At 41.3% G+C, this 24842-nt stretch overlaps 1 protein-coding gene across 5 annotated transcripts in view; it reads right to left on the reverse strand.

Annotated features, from left to right (window-relative positions):
• LOC117502731 (disheveled-associated activator of morphogenesis 1-like) overlaps positions 1 to 24842 on the reverse strand; it is a 79897-nt gene that overhangs the window by 3438 nt on the left and 51617 nt on the right. For 4 of the 5 annotated variants that reach the window (XM_034161835.1, XM_034161832.1, XM_034161834.1 and 1 more), the window contains 22 exons: positions 19893 to 19982; positions 15952 to 16023; positions 15770 to 15864; positions 13729 to 14062; positions 13539 to 13649; positions 13332 to 13435; positions 13126 to 13192; positions 12897 to 13014; positions 12414 to 12552; positions 11887 to 11945; positions 11205 to 11392; positions 10814 to 11113; positions 10009 to 10116; positions 9246 to 9275; positions 7931 to 8028; positions 7766 to 7850; positions 7504 to 7610; positions 5244 to 5332; positions 4983 to 5151; positions 4790 to 4897; positions 4659 to 4719; positions 4453 to 4584 (listed from right to left, as the gene is read on the reverse strand). In XM_034161835.1, the coding sequence (XP_034017726.1) occupies positions 4453 to 4584; positions 4659 to 4719; positions 4790 to 4897; positions 4983 to 5151; positions 5244 to 5332; positions 7504 to 7610; positions 7766 to 7850; positions 7931 to 8028; positions 9246 to 9275; positions 10009 to 10116; positions 10814 to 11113; positions 11205 to 11392; positions 11887 to 11945; positions 12414 to 12552; positions 12897 to 13014; positions 13126 to 13192; positions 13332 to 13435; positions 13539 to 13649; positions 13729 to 14062; positions 15770 to 15864; positions 15952 to 16023; positions 19893 to 19982 (2664 nt within the window). The remainder of the gene's footprint in view (positions 1 to 4452; positions 4585 to 4658; positions 4720 to 4789; positions 4898 to 4982; positions 5152 to 5243; positions 5333 to 7503; positions 7611 to 7765; positions 7851 to 7930; positions 8029 to 9245; positions 9276 to 10008; positions 10117 to 10813; positions 11114 to 11204; positions 11393 to 11886; positions 11946 to 12413; positions 12553 to 12896; positions 13015 to 13125; positions 13193 to 13331; positions 13436 to 13538; positions 13650 to 13728; positions 14063 to 15769; positions 15865 to 15951; positions 16024 to 19892; positions 19983 to 24842) is intronic. The other variant, XM_034161836.1, reaches the window with a different exon arrangement.

Consider the following 24842-nt stretch of genomic DNA (forward strand, 5'->3'; position numbering starts at 1 on the left):
CCAATGGTTACCATGGCAGCCGCACACTTGGGTCAGTGGATTACACAGTACGACGAGAAAAATAGATTACAAAAGGCTTCCTGTCAGCACTTCTGATTTCAAGTCATACTGTTTCCATTTTCCTAAACCAGAACTAACATAAGGATTACGTTTACTCTACATCATCACTTCTGCAGCCACTCTGATTTTGACAAGTCCTGTCAAATCAACACTCCTACATCCTACAGACCGTACCATTCACGTATACGTACCTACTGTACGCATAAACCTTCATCACCTGTGTGTAAAGATTGAATTGATGCAAAGCCATTAATGTCTCAGTAGCGTCGACATAATCATGATCACCAACACTTACATTGATAAACCTGCAGAACAATCAGAGGATAGTGTTTTCTAACCTCTCATGGAGCAGCTACAGTGCCGTAAAAAGTTTGTGAACCCCTTCAGCTCTTACGTTTGAAATTTTTTATGACATCAAAACAGCAATTCAGGCTTTTTTATGAACATTTTGAAAATGATCCCCTTTAAACTCACAGTGCACTGCAAAAACTGATATCTAAGAAAGCAAAAAAAGACTTTGAAGAATTTTTGTCTAAATAGAAAAATAATCTTGTCAAGCATTTTTTACATAAGAAAACACGTCTTATTTTGGGAAAATGTTTCTCACTTTTGCTTAAGGTTTTCCAACTAATATCAAGCTGTATTTAACTAGTAACAAGGAAAGGCAATGGATTTCAAATCATCCAAGCAGAGGAACAACATTGTTTTCCTTACTTTAAGACAGAGGCTAATCTTAAAATAAGAATTCTGTCGAGTTTTAAGGCACATTTTGATTATTCAGTGTCAACACTTTTTGCTAGTTTTGAGAATTCTAACCAAGTCAATTTTTCTTACCCCCACTGGCAGAATTTTTTATTTTTTTATTTTTTTGCTTAATACAAGACAATATATTCATTTCAGATTATTTGACTTATTTTGAAAGGGAAAGTTTTTGCAGTGTGAAAAGCAGTGTTGTATAAAGTACTGTAATCTCACACTTAAGTAAAAGTACAGATATCCATTAAAAAACTGACTTTGGTAGAAGTTCAAGTCACTGATTGAAATGCTACTCAAGCAAAAGTCTTAAAGTATCAAGTATTTATTGTACTTAAGTATGACAAGTAATGTACAACTAAATGTACTCAAGTATTGAAAGTAAAAGTACAATTAAATGTTAATAATCAAAAATGGACTGTTTTTTTTAATATTACAAAGTTTATCTAGGCTTGTAAATGACTGGTAGTATTAGTCAAAATACTAAAAATTGTGCACATCACACAAAAACACTTCAGAAACAAGGTTTCAAAACCTAAACGAGAGTAGGCAGAAGACTCACTAGGTGTTCACAGGAAACAGTTATTTATTTCTAAATGTATTTATTTTCATTGTTACATGGTTTTATCTTTTCTGTTGTGTTTTGTTTCATTAGGTTCTTTGTCTCTTACATGGTTTTATCTTTTCTGTTGTGTTTTGTTTCATTAGGTTCTTTGTCTCTTACATGGTTTTATCTTTTCTGTTGTGTTTTGTTTCATTAGGTTCTTTGTCTCTTTCTCTAAAATTGTATTGTAACATTATTAGTCTATTATTGACTTATTGTCTATTATGTAGACTATTGTTGTTGCTATTATTAATATATGAATAAAAATAAATTAAAAAAAATTACAATTTGACTCTTTTACAACAACGAACGCTGAGCCATTAATTATACAGAAAACAAAACACAAACGTGCTGATGCAAACAGCTTAATGCTAACTAACATTGAAAACGCCATAGATATGCTAACGCGTTAGCATCGGTCCCGTTTTTAAGTTATAAAATACATCTATCAACTGTTACAGAAGACCATAACAGGTCAGTTTAACATAAAAATATGAAATATTACTCACAGACATATGCTCTTCAGGGTTTTAGTGGAGAAAAAAAATTAGGATAAAGCGAAATTAAACAATGAACCCACAAATCGTAGATTGAAGCACTGCTTCGATTGGTTCAAGGTTCAAAGCAAAGCCGCGCTGCAGAAAAGTTGATTACAGATCCGCTGCAGCTCTGTAATCAATGTAGAGAAATTATCATTTTCCTGACAAACACCCCCCAAGTGCGCAACTACCGGACATGCCTCATGACAAATCGGCCTGAGTTCGTTGCAGTCACTAGTTGTCTCTGGGTGAAAACACGACTTTTTTCGTGTGTGTTTTTTTTTTGTAACGAGTAACGGCATGGCGCACAGAAAATGTATTGGAGTAGAAGTATGCAATTAACGTCGGAAATGTAAATGTAAAAGTGAAAGTGAAAGTAAGCTGAAAAACTCAAGTAAAGCACAAAGTCTCCCAAAATGTACTTAAGTACAGTAGTGAAGTATTTTTACTTCGTTATTATACAACACTGGTGAAAAGTGATCTTGAAATCATGAATTAAAAGAAATGATCTCAAAGCCAACCGCAGCCACAGAAGCCTATAATGTCTTCAGGGTCTCCTTCTTACGCGGTCCTTTAGTTTTTGAAAGCTGTCTGTTCCACACAGATTTACCACAGAGTATCATACTGTATGTATTTCTTCATAACTGATGTCAATGAGGTCCAAGACATAATCAGTGTCTTGGAAATGTACAACCCCAATTCCAGTGAAGCTGGGACGTTGTGTGAAATGTAAGTAAAAATAGAATACAAAATTTGCAAATCCTCTTCAACCTATATTCAATTGAATACACCACAAAGACAAGATATTTAATGTTCAAACTGATAAACTTCATTGTTTTTGTGCAAATATTTGCTCATTTTGAAATGGATGCCTGCAACAAGTTTCAAAAAAGCTGGGACAAAAGACTGGGAAAGTTGCTGAATGCTCAAAGAACACCTGTTTGGAATATTCCACAGGTGAACAGGTTAATTGGAAACAGGTAAGTGTCATGATTGGGTATAAAAGGAGCATCCCCAAAAGGCTCAGCTGTGTGAAAAAAAATAGTCCAACAGTTTAAGAACAATGTTTCTCAAACGTTCAACTGTAAGAAATTTAGGGATTCCATCATCTACAGTCCATAATATAATCAGAAGACTCAAATAATCTGGAGAACTTTCTACACATAAGCAGCAAGGCTGAAAACCAACATTGAATGCCCGTGACCTTCGATCCCTCAGGTGGCACTGCATTAATAACTGACATCATTGTGTAAAGGATCTTACCGCGTGGGCTCAGGAACACTTCAGAAAACCACTGTCAGTTAACACAGTTTGTCGCTACATCTACAAGTGCAAGTTAAAACTCTACCATGCAAAGTGAAATCCATACATCAACAACATCCAGAAACGCCGCCGCCTTCTCTGGACCCGAGCTCATTTGAAATGGACAGACGCAAAGTGGAAAAGTGTGCTGTGGTCTGATGAGCCTGAAATTGTTTTTGGAAATCATGGATGTCATGTCCTCTAGACAAAAGAGGAAAAGACCATGCAGATTGTTACCAAGTTTAAAAGCCAGCATCTGTGATGGTATGGGGATGTGTTAGTGCCCATGGCATGGGCAACTTGCACATCTGTGATGGCACCATCAATGCTGAAAGGTACATCCAGGTTTTGGAGCAACACATGCTGTCATCCAACAATGTCTTTTTCAGGGACGTACCTGCTTATTTCAGCAAAACAATGTCAAGCCACATTCTGCACGTGTTACAACAGCGTGGCTTCATAGTAAAAGAGTGCAGGTACTAGAATGGCCTGTCTACAGTCCAGACCGGTCGCCGATTGAAAATGTGTGGCGCATTATGAAGCGCAAAATACGACAACGGAGACCCCGGACTGTTGAACAGCTAAAGTCGTACATCAAGCAAGAATGGGAAAGAATTCCACCTACAAAGTTTCAACAATTAGTGTCCTCAGTTCCCAAACGCTTATTGAGTGTTGTTAGAAGGAAAGGTGATGTAACACAGTGGGAAACATACCACTGTCCCAGCTTTTTTGAAACATGTTGCAGGCATCCATTTCAAAATGAACAAATATTTGCACAAAAACAAAAAAGTCTATCAGTTTGAACATTAAACATCTGAGGAAGACTGGATGTAAACGTGATGTTTCGTATGCGTTATACTGAAGGGTGCACAAACAAAAGGCCTGATTTTTGTTTTTTATTTAATATGTACAAGCTGAAGGCTGCACAATCTTTCACAGCACTGTACATTCATTATACATCAGTATCTGTATGAGCCAGCACTCGTTTACTATCTCTGAGGATTGCTGACACTCGCACATTAATTTGCAGTTGGTCCAAAAGTGTGACTAACCTAACTTCATCCATCCTCCATCAAAACATCTGATTATGTACACACAGTACTTATCATAGGTGCTCCTCAGTCACTGAAGTAGCCTCTCATACTTTCAGTGGTGACATCATGAGCTGATAAAGCAGGTGAAGCTGTGACTCACCAGTTCTTTGGCCTCGGTGAGGGAGTCCTCCACGTCGGAGAAGCTGAAGCTGGCCACGGTGATGAACTGACTCACCACCGACACAAACTTGTCACCAACTTCCTGGGGTCGCTTCTTCTGGTAGTCGAGCTCCTGACAAGGACAAGGACCGTGTAACTGCATGAGCTTCACCAAACACACACTCACACACACATTTGGAAACTCACTGTCTCGACGTTTTTCAAGCCGCTGCGTAGGTTCCCAATATCCTTCTCCAGCTCCGTCATGCTGCATTACAAACACATTTTATGGATTTGTTTGGGCTTTTTCTTACTGGCTGATCCCACTGCTGACTTACTTGACTTTGGCGGCCTCTGGGACACACTGCAGGTCTTGCTGGAACATCAGGACTTTGGGGTACTTCCTTTCCAGGACGGTGATCAAGTAGTGCAGCAGCGTGACGTTTCTGCACACACACACACGCGCGCACACATAATGTCAAATGACCAACACACTCCAAGCGCGGTTCGGTTTTCTGGTAGGACTCTTACTTGTCAATGCTGGACTTTGTGTCTGCGATCTTGTTGAGCGATGACACCTTGAAGCCGTACGCGTTTCCCCTCTGACCTTTGTTCATGTAGTTCCCAAACGCCAGCACCACCTCCAGCAGCTGCTTCAGGTTCCTGCTGTTCAAAACCTCTTTGGACGCCTTCGTCAGAGCTGACAAAGGACAAAAGAGAGGATGCAGGTTTTTCTGCAGTCCCTCGCGTTTACAGAGTAGAAAACCTGGATCCTGTTTGTCAGACTCCCACCTTCCACTTTGGGTTTGATCTCAGTGATCCTCTCTGCAAACTTCTTCTTGAAATACAAAGACTGCAGCCGCTGCTGGTAGTGGTTTATTCTGGGTGCATGATGGAAAATGCACGTCAAGCGAGAGCAGAGGCAGACAAAAACAATCAATTACAAACAGGGAAATCCACAAAAGCCACACTTTATCCTTCAAGTGAAACAAACTGCCTGAATGCATATAGAGCTGTAAAGCTGTGGTGATGATGTGAACCTTTCTGGAGGGTTTATGATCTCAGTCTATAAACCACCGACTCTGCAGCTAATGAACGCCGCAGCGAGAAAAAGAAAACTCACCATCTTATTCAGGAGGGATCCAGGACTCAACTGTTTGATATTAATGCTTAAAATGAACAATATGCTCATGTAAACAACGTGGGTTTATGAGCGGAGTTTTCTGTTTGTGTTGGCCTTTTTGCCACGTTTGATCATTATTAAACAGTTAAAGTACAAACTCAACGGATAATAACTTCAGCTGTAGCAGGACACATTAACCTCACATCAAGCTGTAGTTTGTCACAGTCCAGCATGTATCCTTGTGTAAACTAGAGCCCAGGAGTCAGGTGTTTTGGGTTAACGCCACACCCTGTACGAAGCCTCTATGACATCACCCCATGGGTTTTCCAATGAGCAGGTCTGAAGCTCGCATGGGTCAACTCTAGACGACTCCCGACTCCGCTTAACTCCCCAAACAAACCAGAAATGGGGAAACCCTTGGAAGCATCGTCAAGGTTAGCATAGCCTGGCCAGGAGAAATGAAACATGAAGCAGGCTAATTAGCAGGCTAATTTTGGTTCAGATGACTGATTAACAAATATTTTTATTTATTTTGGCCAAAACTATGGCAGGTGTGGGCATTTAAAACTCATATTCCCTCAGTTACCAAGTCACAATCATCACCAAGCTATCTAGACCTGATAATTACTACTAACCGTGCTAACGTACCAATTAAATACGACAAATATCTATCTCACTGATGGGTTGGACATCATTCCCACTACGCTTGTCACGAACAGGAAAAATAGTTTGTATTAGGCTAGAAACATGTTTACTACTGCATCAAGTGAATAACATTCGTTTTCACCATCATTACTGTACTTGGAGAATGCATTGGAATATGCCGAGCCTAAATAACACCCCAGGGTATGAGACCAACATATACCCAGGGCCCGGTTTCATAAAGTAGTCTAATCTTGTTTAGTCGACTAATTTTTTTTAACGTCAGTTGTTGCACAAAGCGCTTCGTCAATGAATGTTTTAGCTTGACACAGAGGAGGCAAATCTTTTAGTCAACAAAACTTTAATGTTTTACTTCAAAAAAATGGCGGCTATCATGTGCCGCCACTTGATGGAACACCCCTCCGTCACTCGTATTCCACCAAAAGTAGAGCTTCTGCCTCTTTTAGGCGTGGTTGTAGCAGACAACTGTCATGATATGTTTGTGACAGTTCTCACATTAGCCAGCGGGTGTCACTGTTACACTAAGCAGCGTTGTGTGCATAAAAAGACTTGAAGTGCTAAGTACGTAGAAGAACTGCTAGGCTAAGAGCTAAGCACATCATTCTGCTGTTTGTGTGGGTCCATAAATATTAATAAAGCCAGTTAACGAAACAAAGGCTGGATAGTTCGTTACAACGACCAACCCAGAAGTAAACAAAACTGTCACGCATGGGAGGCGTTTCGAGGCCATTATGCCCATGAAAATTGCTGACTAACGCAAGACGGCTAATCTAAAAGTTTAGCTGTCGATGTGAAACGGTGATTTGACGGATAATGCTGGGTGACTAACTGTACTCTATGAAGTAAGTTTAGTAGACTGAAAGGTTAGACTGCTTTATGAAACCGGCTAGCCCACTATAACCCTGTGGAAAGTTTGGGTTGGGGGAATATCATCTGTCCCAAACTCCACAAATCATAGGACACTTCACTAATATTTGTTGTTAATGCAGAAATAACAAGCAATGTGACAAACTGCCTGACGTCACAATGTCATTAACAGTTTAATCCATGTGAATCCCAATATTTCATTAGCCCTCGATAGAATCAAGTCCAACCCCTGTAAAAAACTGAAATCCATTTAGAACATTTTTAGTTAGTTTCCTGTAGACAGTGATGGAACATAAGACTAGTCTGTAATAACTGACAAGTGACAGTAAAGTGGCACCTGTCTATCTGTGTGTTTGTGTGTCCTGCACTGCTCCCTCTGGTGATAACACTGTATAATACCTGCTCATTTCATAGAGAAAACGATCAGCTTTCGCCATTCTGTCCAGCTCATGTTTGTGCTCCTCCAGAAGATCCACGTCGCTCTTCTCGGGGACAAACTTCAACAGCTGACAGAGGACAAAAGACACGATGCTAACAGTTATTTTTCCGGCATGGTTTTCCTGCTGCCGCTGTTCAAGCTCATCAGGTAATGAAATCATGTCGAACTCTAAGAGTCAGCTGCTGCAGGCTGAAGGATTAGGAGGTGTTGGAGAACATGTACCTGCTCCAGCATGTCTTTAGGCAGGTCCTCCTGTTCGTCCATCGTAAGAATGGCTCTCTTAATCTCCTCGTTTGAAAGCTTCAGCCTGCAAGACAGAACACATCAGATGGCAAATTCTAACCTGTTTCTGAGGGAGGGGTGGAAGTGAAAAGGTGAGTATTTTACCGCGACAGGAGGATGTTGCAGTTTTGAGCTCTCCGGCCGTCGATGACTGAAAGCTCCTTCACTTTTTTAGAGCTCAGTGAGTCGTCCTCGGCTTCTTTCTGCGAGCACAACGAAAGGTAAAAGGCACTAAATTAGCTTTTGGGGGACACATGAAGTGAAGACTGTCAAACAAAAACTGTACCCACAGTCGTACATGTGCTCCCAATGCGGACTTTAAAATCATTCAGACCACGAGTACACGTGGGGAAAGTCAGGTGACATCTCTCAAACACAAAACGATTCAAAGAAACTCAGCCATAATAACGTTAGTGACTTCAAGGGGGCATAGACTCCAAAATCAGTGTGGAGGTTATTTCACATTTTTCACAACCTGATTCAGTTTAAAACGTTGGTCATCGAGCCTTTTTGTGCAACTCTGACTACAGGTCATATCACAGAAATCACATAAACACAAAGAAAAAAAAAAGACTTAATAAATCAGTCGCCATCAACAGGAAAACGACTGCAGAAATATGAAAACTCAAACCAGTTTCCACCGCTATAAAAATTTCCACAGCGACTATTCATCTGCTTCAGCTGCACTGAAGAAACGAACAGGGACCAACTTCGAAAGTGAACACAGTTGATATAAATTGATGGATTAAGGAGGAAAAGTACACTTGAACTTCAAAAGACAAACAGCTGCAGAAAACGTCAACAGCTACAAGGCCGGAGGCACAAGTGGTTTCAATGGATATTATAAATATGAATTACATTATTCATTTTTAATTTGTCAAATTCACTTTTAAAAATACCTTCCACTCATCCTGTCAGCAGTAACTGTTTCATCACTAAAAAAAAATTCATTTCTAATTTTTTATTACTTATACCTTCGGTAAACTACAGCCCCATCCAGCAGGGGGGGCTGCAGCTCCCTCAGCTCCCCTCTGACTTATTTACTCCTCCAAAATCATTACTAATAGATAAAAATAATGATAATTCTCTTAAAACACAGCTATTGTCTAAGGAGCATGCAGAGGCTCGATAGCTAACGTGGCTTTTAAACATCTTCTAAATGCGACAGTTTTGTTGGTGCATGCAGAAACATCCCTGCGAGCCACAAATTCCAGTAACCTGCCTTCTGTGACATGACAAAAATCCTCATCTGCATTCCTGCATGCTTGTTGCCATTTTTAACAAAGCTTCACATCACGTATTCTTACCTAAAACGTATAAATCTGCTTTTAAATGCACCTGTATTTGCTTACTGAAAAGTTGCGTAATATGACCCCTTTAAGGTTGCGGGCTGTAATGATCGGACGGTAAGTGCACTCACCTGTTTGCTGTTATTGATCGTAAAGAAGTCCTAAAATGCAGCAAGAAGCAAGGAAGACGTAAAGCACTCATTAGAATAAGTCAAGCAGGTTATGTGATTGCAGCCCATAAATCAATCAGCAAATCAATCAAGCTCAGTGGGCACAATGTGATGAGGTCAGCAGTGGTGAGACGCCAGCAGTTGTCCAGTGGCATGTGCACAAAAAAGTGTGCATTATTCACACAGTGTGGTCACGCCAACATCAAACCTTTACTTTAGTAATGATCAAAAACAAAACTAATGTGTGTTAATTTAGAGGATTTTCACATTTTAAGTTTGTTTGCTGCTAAAATTGTAGCAAAACCAGATTGGGGCACAAATCCATGACATGTCATTTTGAAGGAGTTTTTTTTTTTTCCTTTTCTTTTCATTGACATGTTCATTGTGTTGCACTAAAGCAGCTGATGCTGGAGATCCAGTCACGACATTAACGGCAAACTGAAGCCACATGAAGCAAACAGCCGACTCTGAGCAGCTCACGCGTGCATTTTCTATCACATATGGCAGAATAATCAAAACCATAACACACACACGCACAAAACAAAAAGCATTCTGATTGTGTTTGTCAGATTGTGAGATTAAAGCGCAAACTTGTATATTTTTCTGAATCAACTGCGCTTCAGGAATCAAAAGTTGCAAAAGGGGAGACTATTTTTCTTTAATACAGTTTGAACAAAAACCTGGCTCCCCCGCATGGGGACTCAGATGTTTCCGTGCTCAGTACCTGCTGTCTCTGATAGGCTGAGAATGTCTTTTCGATGTCTTCCAGATCCAGGATTTTGAAAACCTTGACGTCATCCACCTCCATCCAAACCGTTCCTTCCAATTTATTCTGAGCACAGGATGACAACATCAGTCTCACCAAAACATCTCAACTTAACCTTTATTTCTGTTTACTGTTTATTCAAAAAGATCTTGTCAACTCCATATTCAGTTACAACCTTTATTTCTAAAGCACGTTTAAAACGACAGCAGTCGACCAAAGTGCTATACATAATAAAAAAAAAAAAAAAAACAGGCCACAAAGTTACCCCCAACTGTAAATAAATAAATTAAAAACAACAATACAATTACAACAGGCAATAAAACAAAAAAATAAAGAGTAAAAAGTAGTAGGAAATAGAGATGACAAGGTGACAAGTCAAAAAAGCATCAGGATGGCAAGACTACCCGAGTCAGCAGTTGAAATCAGATCATTAAAAACTCTCAGTAGAGCAGTTTCGGTGCTATGTCTGGGTTTGAAGCCAGACTAAAACTTTTCATGAATGTCACGCTGAGTTAACAACAACTGCAACTGGATGTAGACCGCTTTCTTTAAAACCTTGGATAAAAAGGGGAGTGGAGATAAAATTTGAAAGGATGGAAGGATTGCAGATTTTATTTTTAATTAAAGGTTTCACCACAGCATGCTTAAAAGTTAAGTATGCAGCTGGAGCTAAGGCTAGTGCTAATCAACAACAAAATAGTGGCTCCGACTGAATCAAAAACTCCACACGTGCACCAGCTTGGCCGAGTTCTGCTTGTCTTACCTCAGCTAACTTGGACCAGTTGAAGGACTTGAGCGGGTTGGATGGCTGAGGAAGGGATTTCTTTTTCATAGACGGTTCCAGAGGTGCTCCCGGCGGTGGAGGGATCCCTCCCATCAGTGGGCGTCCAAGAGGAGGTGGGGGGCCGCCAGGGGGAGGTGGAGGAGGAGGAGGGGGCATCATGCCAGCAGGCGGGGGCGGGCACAGACCTGCAACTGCTGGCATGGGAGGAGGAGGAGGCAGAGGACCACCGGGGGGGCCAGGGACGAGGGGCGGGCCTCCGGGAACAACAGCGGCCTGTCTCTAAACGAGAGGACACACAGAAGGCGTCAGACTTTGTTGTCTTCTGATATGTTCAGTTTCATTTGTAAGCTGCTGGTTACGGCGGCCGTACAGTGCTGAGCTCGTGCAGGCGGGCGGTGAGTTCGGCCACTTGCTGTTTGACGTTCTTGTGCTCGGTGCTCTCCTTCTCCAGCTTCTCCTTCATCTTGTTGAGCGTCTGCATCATGTCCTCTTTCTCCTGCGTCTTGGCGTCACACTCGCGTTCCTTCTTTTCAAACTTCTGCTGCAGGTCATGGTGTTCTGCGACAACAAGGGTTAGCATGATTCTGATTGGCTCACCCCTCTCATTAGGAAATACAGTGGAACCTCGGTTTTAGCACGGCTATCTTTACGAACAAATCCGTTCATGAACATACATATTTTTTCAACAAAAAATGCATCACTTTTCAAAGTCTTGGTGCACAAACACCTCCGGTGAGTAGGTGGCGGTAATGCAACGTGTTGGGCTGCAATCCCCAAATAATCTCAAAAGAAGAAGAAGAAGGGTTATTTTTTGTGTTCGGATGTTGATTAAATCATATTTGTGGGGATTGCACAGTGGTTCTGCTAATGGTTTACTTTGTTGTAGACAATAAAAGTTATGAGTCGGTGCATTACTGCCACCTATTGCGGTGGAGGTGTTCGTGCACCAAGACTTTGTTCGAAAAGTGATGCATTTTTCATTCTAAAAACATGTTCGTGAACTGATTTGCTGTTCTAAAACTGAGGTTCCACTGTAATGTAATAACACAAACCTTTTCTCATTTTCTCTGCCTGCTCTTTCCATTGTTTGACCTCATTTTCATTGACCAACCTGGACAGAAGATGACATAAAATTACACTTTAGATAAATGCAGTGTTTGCAAATTAATGGTCACAACAAAAGCCACTTCATTAACATTAATATACAAATATTTCCAACAAAGGGGGGAAAAAACATATGTGGGAAAGATATACATAATCAGCTCATCAACTCCTCATTTGGTATCTATGGTGTAAGTATCAAGAGCCTACACTGTATTTCTAAAGAGCTGCACGTTTCAAAAGATAAATTCCCCGATCCTCACTAACATACAAATAACTCACTCTCGTACATGCCAGGAGGTACCCCTGGTGTAAGTATCAAGAGCCAACTAAACGGAGAGCCTGTTATGGGCATAAGCAACAAACCATTTTTCATCCAATAACCTTCAGCTCCACAAAATAAAAATAATACTTTTCCACATGCTGTAAACTGACAATACGTGCACTGATTATACGTTGGTGCAACAACAGGACTCACATCCGGACGACGTTTTTGACGTTAAAATTCTCTAGTGGTGCCACATCAGGGTCATGAGCTTTGTCGTTCTGCAAAACCAGTTGTTGGACAATTCGGTCCAACAGCAGCCAGTACTGCACCGTGTTACCGCTCCTCTTGTCTAAAAGACAACGGAACAGTTGCGTTAGCCTGCTGCAAAGTGCCTTTTTCCTCCCATCTCTTTTCAACGAATCAATCAAAGTATTTTGGTTGTATTAATGTGCCATCAGGCCACAGCTGCAGAGGGTTACGTTCAGATCTGCTGTATGTTAAGCTGGTATTTGTTTGGTGGGAGTGATGCTGCTGCTTAAAATACAAGCTTCTTTCAATTACATTTTTTGAGCTGTATTTCTGCGCAACTTTGCAGTTAAACGCACTTCAATGTCATTAATACACAAAAAGAAAATTATTCTAAACTTTGACAAACAGCATCAGAAACAGAGGATAATCTGCAGTAAGACTTACGAGGCATGAGGAGACAGTGGTGCAGCACCGACATAAAGTGCGGGTAGGCGTCAGTGTGGCTCATCTTCTTACGGATGAGGTCAAAAACTTGGTTGGCACTTTTGGTATCTATGTGCACCTGAAGGAGAAGCAGCACAATAAAAGTCTCAGATTCATCCTGCAAAAAAAAAAAAGAAGACGCACTGAAAACTATTCAGCTGCCTCAGAAAATAAATTCCACGATTCTCACCGACTCGAAACGTTTTGACAAAGCCAGCTCATCCTCGTTCCGCAGCATCTCAAAGTAGTCTAAATGCCTGAGAGGTCCACAGGGGAGGAGGTGGAGGGAGAAGACCCCATTACATAACATGAGAAACGGCACGTGAGTTTGCAGCTGCATTTTTTATTTTGAAAAACTTTTTTGTTGTTTTTGTTTGAGTGCACGTTCCAGCTCACCTGTCTAATGTAGAGTTTTCATGAGAACGTAGTTTATCGATGACAGGCTGGATCCCCAGCATGAGAAACTCATATCGGAGGTGGATACGGAATTCCAAACTCTCCTAAAATAATAATCATAATAAAGGTTTGTCCCTTTTAAAGCTTTAACAGAGGAATGGAGATTTAGTGTGAAAGGAATCAGACTGTCAGATGTGTGGGCTTCACCTCTCCTGCCCCTTGACTCAGCACAGCATTAATAAAAGACATGATGGCTGTCTTCAGGTTGACCTCGTCCCTGTAGCGGCCCGTACTCCGATCCAGATCATTTATGAGTGTCTGAGGGGTGACAAGAGTTAATCATTTTCTGCAGAAGATGTAAAAGCAGCAGCGGTTCACTTCCTGTGCTCCCACCCACCTGGAAGCGAGTCCTCTCGCTGGCAAAGCGTTGGTAATGCAGCATGGCCTGCAGGATTTTCTTATGCCCGCCAGGTACCAGGCACACAGCACCCATGATCTCCAGCACGGCGACTTTAGTCTTGATGTTCTCTGTGGCCAGGCTCTGGGCGATGATGTTGATGCTCTCGGAGTGAGAGAGGACGTGGGCGCGGCCCTGCGAGTTGTTCATCAGAGCCTTGACGCAGCCGATGAGCGACGTGTGGATCTGCGACTCTGTGGTTTCGTAGTCCATGCTCTTGAGGAAGTTCAGGATGCAGGTTAGGCCGTCCACATCAATGAAACGTGTCACAAACCTGACAAGAGAAGAAGGGAATTGATGTCAGTCATTTAGTTAAACGTATTTTTCAGTGTGTTTTTCTTCCTGTAAAGTCAAAAGTGACTCAACAAGGCCAGGATGACTCGGCATTCTGTAAAAACAGCAGCGGTACAGCTGTCAGACAGACATCCCTATAACAATTAAGCCGCTGGACACTGTTATTGATCTGTGATCTTTAGCGTTCCATGACGCAGTGTTTAAAACTTCACGCTGCTCGTTTTACAGCACTCTGACCCGCAGTGGTTCAATCCTGCCCCTTGTGCTGGACTCTGTTTTGTTCCATGTGTCGAACAGATGCCCTCATTCCACCCACGACAGCTTCACATTCACTGTGAAGTAGAAAGTAAACTTAAAAAGCTTTGTGACCACCATTCTAGAAGCTTGAAACACCAATACAATTATCACTCTACTAAAAAGGACTAAGTGCTGAAGAGTACTAAGTGCCTAAGAGTTCTGAATAGTAGTGTATGGAGTGCTGAAGAGTAGCGAGTGCTGGTTCATGCAGCTTTGGTGTATGAACCAGTGCTTCCCCGTCAAAGTGCCAGCATTGGCTACCATCCCAAGGGGAAGTACTGAAGTCAAAGTCAGAAGAATTTTGGATACTCAAACATTTGCGAAGTTGGGCACCAAAGCTGATGTGAAAAAGTCTTGCAACTCGGTTGAGGGCATTGCCAAAACAGCTGACTCACAAAGTATAGGCAATGTTTTATTATTAATTCTATTGTTTGTTGCTATGATGGATTTTGAGGGCATTTTAATGGAAAAAAAATGTTATTTGGTGGTGATTTTGTACACTATTTTGATTGTAAAAATTGTGAAATTATTTAGGAAGGAATGTGTACATTGTGATGTAAAACATTTTCATGGAACATTTTTGAAAGTTAAGTCCTTTATATGTCATCTTAATGTATTTTCTATGTTAAAAACAAACAAACAAGCTATATAGGCAGCCATTTTGGAAGCCATCTTCAAAATGTGGCTCGAAGCCAGTTTTTGTTTTTGGGGAAATCCAGATTGTGTTTTGGAGTCATGTAAAGAACCTCAAAAGTTGGGTTTGTTTATCTCCTAGAGTATGTGTGTGTTGGGCTGCGGGGGGGGGGGGGGGGGGGGGGGGGGGGTGTCCTACTAGCCTCCCTACTAATGTCTGTGGGTGCCTTGAGTGCTTCTACCAGTCATGACTCTCTAGCCAGAGCATAAAGACTTCACTGACCTTCTTGGTCAGATTTGTCTTCCTCATACCTTTAAAGAAATGTTCTTCATGAGTTCTGATGAAGGTTCTTGCTTATCTGGGTAGGAGATATCTAGAAATTCACTCCAAAGCAAGTAGGCTTCTTGTTTAATCTTCTCCATGTTTTAACAGTGAAGAAAACTGAAGAAGTCACTTGGATGAGTGGTAACAAAACCATGAAAACTAAACAAGACGTGCCAAGGCTTTAGAAAAATAAATGGCCAAGGCTGCACTTGATGAAAATGAAGCATTGGCAGTCCAAAAAATGTGGCTCCAATAAGAAATGGATCAATCTTATTACTGGCCAAAGGCTAGATAAACACTGCGATGCCTAAAAACAAAATGATTTGTTTCCTGACCTGTAACATTTATTGCCATTACATATTTGGAAAAACTAATGACTGACGGGAAACTTCATGTTAAGATTTTTGACAGAACAAAGATCTCTTGGTCCACCTCATAGGTTGTGTCCTCAGTGCAGTCTTCAGACTCTCTATGGTTTTGTTCCTCTCTTCCTCGTCTTCCTTCTCCAGAGCAAGAAGTGTTTTTCTCTGTTCAACAAAACATTAGCCAAAATAAAGCTCAGAGTGAGACTCAGATGTTACCATCCAAAAAAATCTGGATTCATGGTAACTTACAGCTGCCATTGAATTGAGCTGGTCTATGTAGTATTCCGGCCAGCTGGTTGCACTCTGGTTTTCTTCTTGCTCCTGAAACACAGAATATGAGTGACACACGCATAATAATGCAACAAGATCAAGATTGCACATCTAAAGAACAGAAACTGTGGCCGTTGTGTTTTCGTTGAAGGCCATCAAAAATCAAGGCAGCCTGATTTCCCTCTTCACAGTGTTATTTCAACAAGCATTAAAACACCAAGCTTGGGAGATCTTGCAGTATCAGAAATGACAATATAGGACCCGCTTTCACAGAACATCCAAGGAATTATGAACCAAGACCGGGATCAATACATCTTAATGTGTAGGGAACATTAGCATTTTCTTGCAAATTAATTAGTAAAACAGTCTAACAGGAAATGTTCACCTATGGATCTGGATGAAAAAAAATAATTTTTTAAAAATAATATTCATTACTATAAGTGATTTTCACCAAGTACTATGAAAACATTTTTCAGGAACCCTGCAAACGTGACAAACAGATGCAAGCTAAAAAAAAAACGACCTCCGCGGTGGAGACAAAAATCAGTTTCTTTTTGATTGCTGACTGACTTGACAGCAATGTCAAAACGCAATATAAAAGAACGTGACATGAAGTGCACATCAAAGTGCAACAATTACACAGTGGGTGGGCCTCATACATGATGGCAAGTGTGCTTTTTTTTTTTCCTTTTTAGGTCATTAGTTTTGACAGACTAAAACATACAAACACAGAAGTGCTGGTTGGCGGCATAAACAGCCAAAAGCTTAAAACAGAACGAAAAGTCAAAGTAGGGTGACGCACATTCAGCCGTATTTATGTTAAGACACCACCGAGCTCTTGAGTTTTAGGAGGCAGCAAAAAGCAGAAAATTCCACAGACGGCGCAGCATCTCGACAGAAACTCGAGATTATCGAATGAATGTGAAAGATTAAGGTCATGCCTTGATTTACAGTGAGATGAATATCCACGACAGGCATGTTTTATTACGAGTTTTTAAAAAAAGTCAAAGAAGCTGCAAGTCATTCCTGAGATGATTTAATTTGTGAGGGGGAAAAATAAATTCAGCCTGAACTTGGAAGGTAAACAAAAGCCTCAGGCTCCATTAAGCACAAGCGAGCTGTGACCATCATGAACTAATTGGGCGTCGGTTAATAAGGCAGCCTAGAGAGACTTGGCTGCTTCGGTAGAAGCTGCGTGTCGTGGCCGCTCTGCGGGAATCGTACGGTGACAGGAAGGCTCGATCCGGCTGTTCAACTTGCGAGCGCTGCCAGTTTGACCAGACGCTCGCTGGACGGAGTTCAGTCCATTAGTGTGACAGATTTAGAGGAGGAACAACTTCCTCTGGCATCTTACATGGCTCATCTTTCAACTTTGAAGTCAGCAGACATCAAACGCTGCTATTTCTGCAGTTTATTTAGGGTTGAAAATGGAAGCATCTTGGTGTGTTTTTCTACATTTGAGAAAGTAAAGATCAAAGACGCAGGTCGCCAGCGTGCAGAATCAATCTTTGTTATTTAGGAATAATGACAGTGTTTGAAAGTAAATTACTGTCTGAAAGAAAGGCTGATTTAAAAATATTTCATTCTTTGATGTCATAAAGCTGTGCTAAATCATAAAAATAAATCTGCTTCTTGGCAGATGCTGCAGGCTAAAGAGGATGGACGGTGTTATATTCCTAACAGCAAGTAATTTGCTCAAAGTACTGTGTTGTCAAAGTTTTATGTAATTTTAAGGATTTTTTGGGGCATTTTTTTTTAAATGTAATTTTTGTAAATCAAGTGGTACGTTTTCAAAATAATTGTTGTGCCCGATATCCAATGGATCTGTTTAGTTCTTTTGGCTGGTTTCACGCCAGCTGCCTTTTCTGATTCATAAATACCTTCATTTGTGCAGCCCATAGATATCAACTGAATGAAAACGCACGCACATTATACAAAATAAATAAATAAATAAAAAAAAATACAGTGCATCCAGAAAATAGTCACAGCTCTTCACGTTCTTCAGGGTTTTTTTGGTTTGTTTTGTACAGCCTTATTCCAAAATGGATTAAATTCATTTTTTTCAGAAAAATTCTACACACAATACCCCATAATGACCATATGAATAAGTTTTTTTTTTAAAGATTTGTGGGAAAAAAAACTTTTTCACATCGTCATCGATTTCATATTGAATCGATCCCATGACCTTCTCGCTGTGAGTCAACAATGCTAACCATTAAGCCACCATGCCGCCTGCACCATACCCTCTTTGTAAAAATATTCTTGTAGTCACACCACTAAATAAATGTCAAAACACTATTTTTTTTTATTTTTCAATCAAAACAATTTGCTGATTTTATTCCATGTTATGCTCAAAACATGCTCTTGAGTGATTAAGGGTAGAAATAAAACACATGTGCCCTACCCTTTTAAATGTGTTCAGATCACACCTCGGGTACAAACGCACTTTGCAGGTAATGTGTGTTTATGATATGTTTTTTCTTTTAATTATGACACTGTCATTGCTAATACTGAAAGTAATCTTTCTTCAGATCAGCGTGAAAACTATTCCACCGAGCAGAACTCCCTGCCGAATGATTTTGTCGGCTCAGGTGCTTTGCCAAACCAAACAGCTGAAGCTTTAATTCATCTTCTGCTGGAACCGCCTCACTTCTGAAGATCTGCCAATAAACGACGGGCTCCCATCATGACCTCGCCTTCCTCCTTATCATCCCTAGTGCCTCTAACGAAGGCTGCACCTGTGGAAGTGAAGCCTTCCTGTTTGTTTTGGACACCCGAACACTTCCTTTGCCTCTTATCCAAACACACATGCGTGCACATCCTTCCTTTCAGGCGGTGATTCAACACTGACGCCCATTGCAGAGTCAGCAATATTGATGTCATTCAGCGCGAGTTCCGTACCTGCAGGTCGATGCTATGCTGACGGTTGCACCTAAAACCTCCTGTAATTCCACCCCAGCACACAAACCAACCTGTGTGATCCCTTATTGTAACATGATGAGGAAAAACAAACCGTTAAATCTGACATGTGCAGATAATATTTATGGGTTCATTTGCAAAAACTCGTCTGAGACTAGTAATTCTGGCCCTTCGACTATTTGTAAAGAGGTCACTTATCTGGGACGCGGCAGAAATAGAAGCATATTCTGTTCTGTTTCCATTTCATACCATAGTTCTAGCCTTTGAAATACAACATTCACTTTTGGAACTGAGGCTCCTGTAGAGCTGAGGGCTGTCACTATAGCAACGCTGACTTTTGGATGCCTGCGTCAAATCAAATCCCAACACTCCCAGCCTGGATTTTAATTCTGGATGTAGAAATAGTAAAACAAACGAAAACAAAATAAAAATCTGTCTGGCCTGTCTGCATATTACTTGTAGTGGGATTTCCTCTACATTCATATCTAAAAATGTCAGGTCACCGTCAGTGTCACAGAGCATCTTCACCCATCTGCACTGAAGCAGGAATCAGTGTTTTCCTGTGCAATAAACATGCAGAGATGGCAGCAGTAGATCACTATTCTTTTATATATTGCAGAAAAGACAAAATAGAACCTGCTTGTATTGTATTATGGCTATATCATCCTTTGATGAACAGGTGTAGTAGAATACGTGAGAAAACCCCTCCAACACACAGATAACTGAGTTTGATTGTGAAGTTATGGTGCATCTTTGATCAAGATGTAAAAACTAAATGCAGTGGAGAAACGTGACTAAACGGGCTGCAGAACGACTGAAAATAAAAATAAATGCAGTGCTGCAGCCCCTTATGATAATATAGCTTTTGAAGAGCAGAATGCAGATTTTCAGTTGCATGTTGCTGTTATTAGTCAGACCAGGCAACAGAGGTGTGAACACTTGTACATTTAAAAGGAAACATCTTTAAAAAGCTGCACACACTGAAGTGAAGCTACGTTTACCCTCTTCTTGCTGCAGTAGATTTGCCATTTCTTCTCTGCAGGCAGCGCGAACATGGCTTCTCTGTGCTTCTCTGTCAGATCGAGCTCATCCTGTAGGGGGGGGAAGAAGAAAGTGTGTTGAAACGAACACGACGCAATCCTTCATTGATGACTGATTTTATACTTACTGATTCAGCATTGTGCACATTTTGTCCTCGTTAACCAAAGATTATCCTCTATAATTAGAAAAAACAAAAATAGCTACAAAATGTAATTTATTTCTTCCTACAAATCTAAACCACGTGGCACCAGAGGTCTGCTTTAAATTCCATACTGGTATGCGCCAAATCTGATCAGTGGGACACGACTTGATGCTCTCCTCATAAACTCAATGTTTATGAATGAAATCAGAGATCTTCCAGGCTGCACACAAGTGAGTAATCGGGGAAAAAGGTACGGCGCGATCCGTCTGCGCAACATGTGGTAACAAACACCTGGAAACAGAATGCATCACAAAGTAAAACAGACGCTTCATGGGGGCACAAAAAAAGTGCTGATGTTAAATGCCAGGGGGCATTTAGGAAAGTTCTGGTGTATCTGCCTGTTTTTTCCCCAGCTTCTCCCAGGTTCTTTGGCCAACTTCCACTAAACTCAATATGTGGAAGACGGTCAACCCCAGAATCACCCTGAAGGGGTAAAAGGTTTTTTTTTGTGTGTAAAGGCCAAAGCCACTGTGGCCAAATTGTGATTTTTCAATCCAGTGTCCACTAAACCTGACACACATTTAAGTGGGTTCAAGAATTGAACTGGTCACATCAAATTTACCTGAGGTCAATCATTATGCTTAAGGTCATTGGGGTCAAAGGTCAAAACTGAAGTTTTTCCACTCTAATTTGCACAAAATTTGGCACACACATGAGGGTGAGTTCTACAATTGCCCAGCAAGATCAACGTTGCCAAAAGTTCATCATTGGTGCCCAGGCTGTCTCCCTCTCTGTTTGTTGGTTTACTCCTCCCCAGGGCTTTTTCCTAACTTTGACCAAGCTTTGTATGTCAATAAAGGCACTCCTCCCCCGCCAAAAAACAACAAACAAAATAATAATTTTGCCAAAGATCAAGCTACTTGATTTTCTTCCTGATTTGGACCTAACATGGCACACACTTTGGTGGATTCCAGAAACGCCCCAACGCCAGTCAGAGGTCAATCATTTAGGTGAACATTAAGGTCACTGAGGACAAATGTCAGATTGTCACAGCCATTCCGGTATTCATGCCCACAGGTACTATTACCTAGTATTCAACATTTTTGCAAATGTGAAACACCAGAAGTGTGCAAAAACCCCCAACAACATAAGTGGTTAGTGTGCTTGGTTTCACTGGGGAAGGTTCTTGGTTCAAATCCCACCCCTGCCACATTTTTCCATGTAATGTGGAGTTGCGTCAAGAAGAACATCCAGCATCCACCTTGGATCTGCTGTGGCAACTCCCAGTGAAAACAAGGGAGCAGCTGAGGGGTCTTACTTATCGGTGATCACACGACAAGAGTATGGACAACCATAGGAGCGACACTAACGACAACAGTTTGTGGTCAGAAAGACAACCTTGTAGGAAAGAGTAATCCACAAGGCAGCACAAAACAATAATATATATTTTTGCTGTTCAAGCAGATTATGACAAATTAATTTTGCTAAACCGTAACATGGTTTATACGAGATACGAGAGTTTTCTTTGAAGAACCTCTTTTCCGAAGCTCCTCTGTGAATATGTGCAGCAGCTGTGTGGAAGGTCAACAGTTTATACAGTTGTATAACAATGTTCTATTGATTCTTTAGCACCATAAAGAGTCGCACCTTGCCAACATTATGCCTGTGTAAAAGAAGCACCGCCTTTATGTACAGCTGAATTGAAGTTCCAGTTTAATCGATTGTAACAGAACAAACTGCTGCAACTTTCCGCAATGTCACTGGTTTTCCAGCAACCACGTTCTAATTTTACACACACGAGCCTTGTAGTGGGTGAAAAGAAAAGCACCCTGAACAGAGCAATTGAAAGTGCACTTGTCGTCAGACTTGACTTACTCAACGATGTCTTCGTAAAGGGCAGTGGGCAAAAACAAGCAATTAGACGGAGGAGGCCAAGAGATTTGAGTTTCTCAATGAGGCCCATTGATGTGTAAAAACACGACATGCCTACATTACTGTGGCAACCACTGAGAGGAAAATCAGCCAGCAGGGAGAAGAGAGCACGACAAATTAAAAGTGACAATAAGAGGGGAAAAGAACAGCGGCCTGACCCGGTTAGAGGAAGTGGGAGGTTTCTTTCTTTCTAGTGTTTGCGGTGGCTGGCGACAGCCTTGTGGTTAACTTGGGAATAGTTTGGGGTTCATCAACATTTTCTGAACATTTCCAAATCTCGGTGATAACCGTGTGCATGTTGTAACTTTGCTGAGGTTACAACACGCAAGTTACGATTATATATGCACAGCGCCATACTGTTTCTATTTATTACTGGTTGCTTTAATGAACTCAGGGATATAGTCAGTGACTTGGAAATGTTCTTTTATCCATCCACTGACTTGCTCACTCAACTCTGGGACAGAGTTAAAATTACACCTTTTGACAGTTGAATAAACATCAATATGAGCTTTTCTGAGGAAAAACTCCAACAAGTTGGTAGGTTCAAAGCCCAGAGTGTTAAAAGAACAATAAGATGTAAAATTATCTGTGATAAACATGTAGAGCAGGTAGATCAGTGGGGATAAAGAACTGGGTTTGAGTCCTGGTCATTCTACCCTGTTTGTATCCTTGGACATGATGCTTGATCTGCAATGTCTTAGTTCACAAAGTCAAATGGGCACCAGCTTTGACTGGAGAAGTGGAAGTAACCCGCGGTGGACTGGCATCCTGTTCAGGGGGAGTGGTCGAATCTCAGCCACTTCATGCAACAGAATCTGAGGATAAATATCTCAGTGCCTACATAGGATGTACATCTATTCTCCTGAAATGTTGACAGTAAGGGGAGGTGGCCAAGCGGTTAAGTGTGCTTGTTTCCAGTGCAGAAGGTTAACGTGGAGTTGCATAAAAACTTGTGCCAATTCAACATGCAGCTCCACCTTAGATCTGCTGTGGCAACCCACAGTGTAACAAGGGAGAAGCCAAAGGTACTTACTCCTGAAATGTTGGCACTCCGGTTTATGCCGACTATGAATGAATATAGAGAATGTGGCATAATATAATTGATTTACAATAAATGTAGCTTAATGTTTTTGGGGAAAACAGTTGTAATACCACCTGTGACCTCTGGAATAGAGAAAAAAGTAGGTTAAAAAAAGTATGACTGAGATTCTCTTTTTTTTTTTTGAAAGATGCTAAAGTTTGAGGGATTTGAACAGATGTACTTTTCAGGTGACACATCAGTAACAGACAATGGCATTGGGGTCCTATAACACCCCTCGGGCTTCTCTGTGGGTAAGCTGTTTGAGGTGAGAACTGGTTCAACAGGGGTGTCTTGAACCACAGTTAAAATATGTTTACGGTACGTCCACAAAGTATTCACAGCACTTTGACACATTTTGTTATGTTACAAACTTATTCCAAAATGGAGTAAATTAATTTTTCCCCTCAAAATTAAACTCACAACACCCCATGATGACATGAAAAAATAATTTTTTTTTAAATTATTAGCAAATTTAGTAAAAACTAGCAAAGTCAGTGACAAAGGAACATCTCCGTTTCGGAGTGTTAGAGGACAAGTTTGGACATGCCTATCTCGGCTTTCAGTGCTTACCAGTCGAGTGAGTATAAGAGAACTTGTGGAGAGCTGGACATGTCCAAACTTGTCCTCTAACACTCCGAAACGGAGGTGTTCCTTTGTCTCGCTTCATCAGCGAATCGGTTGTGACGCGTGAAGCCTCCACGCGCTTTCCCTGACAAAATCTCTTGTTAAAAGTGAAATCTGCCGGAAAATGGCTGATGTCCAGCTCTTGTGATAACCAGAGAAAGAGCACACGACGGTCTCGTATCCACAGAGCCATCAGCTTAGAAATGATCCAGTGGTTTGTGCCGTGACGTCACATCTCGGAGCGCGGCGCACCGACCATCCTTAAAGGGGTCCTTAAAGCTGTAGTTAAAGTCCTTATTCTCTGTGAAGCCTGTAAAATTTTCACCAAAAGCCAGATAACTTTTTCGAATGGTTTCCAGGTGCCAGTCTCTAACAGCTTCTGAAAAAATGTCCTTTTCATTCCGCCATTTCCAGACAATGAAAATCCGACGAGTGGGCGGGACCACTCCTTCCACAAGGCGTGCTCACAGGCGAATGACGTCACCGACAGGCGTGGAAAAAGTCATGCATGCGCACAAGGGTTCAAGCATGTCTTACGTAAAAACATATGAATGAAATCCATATACCGTATTTTCCGGACTATAAGTCGCACTTTTTTACATGTTTTGGCCGGGGGTGCGACCTATACTCCGGTGCGACTTATAAATGAAAAATATACCGGTAGGATCTCAATTAATTTACTGTAACAAAACAATTTTACGTGACAGAGTCGATCTATGTTTTAAAATGGCCACCGGAAAAGGAAATGCAATGCATCATGGACACTGTAGTATGGCGGCCGTCCTATAAGTCACGCTGGTCGCGATAACTAATCAGAGAACAGAACGTTGGACGCGTATTCCTCACCTCACCCACAGCGTGTGAAGCTGACGAATACGGTGCTTGCTGTTATTCCGGCATGGCGAACAAAACAGCTTCAACCCTTGGATATCAGTGTGAGCAGAGTGTTTAAGTTGACGCTGAGAGCTACGTGGGAGCACCGGGTGAGCGACGGCGGAGGATTAGTGTGTGCACTTGGAAGGAGCTGGCGTCGAAGATTGTGAATAGCGTTTGAAGCAGACGAACATGGTGTTTATTCCGGGACGGCTAACAAAACAGCTTCAACCCTTGGATATCAGTGTGAGCAGAGTT

Source organism: Thalassophryne amazonica, chromosome 21 (genome assembly GCF_902500255.1).
Source record: "Thalassophryne amazonica chromosome 21, fThaAma1.1, whole genome shotgun sequence".
In the NCBI taxonomy this organism is placed as follows: domain Eukaryota; kingdom Metazoa; phylum Chordata; class Actinopteri; order Batrachoidiformes; family Batrachoididae; genus Thalassophryne; species Thalassophryne amazonica.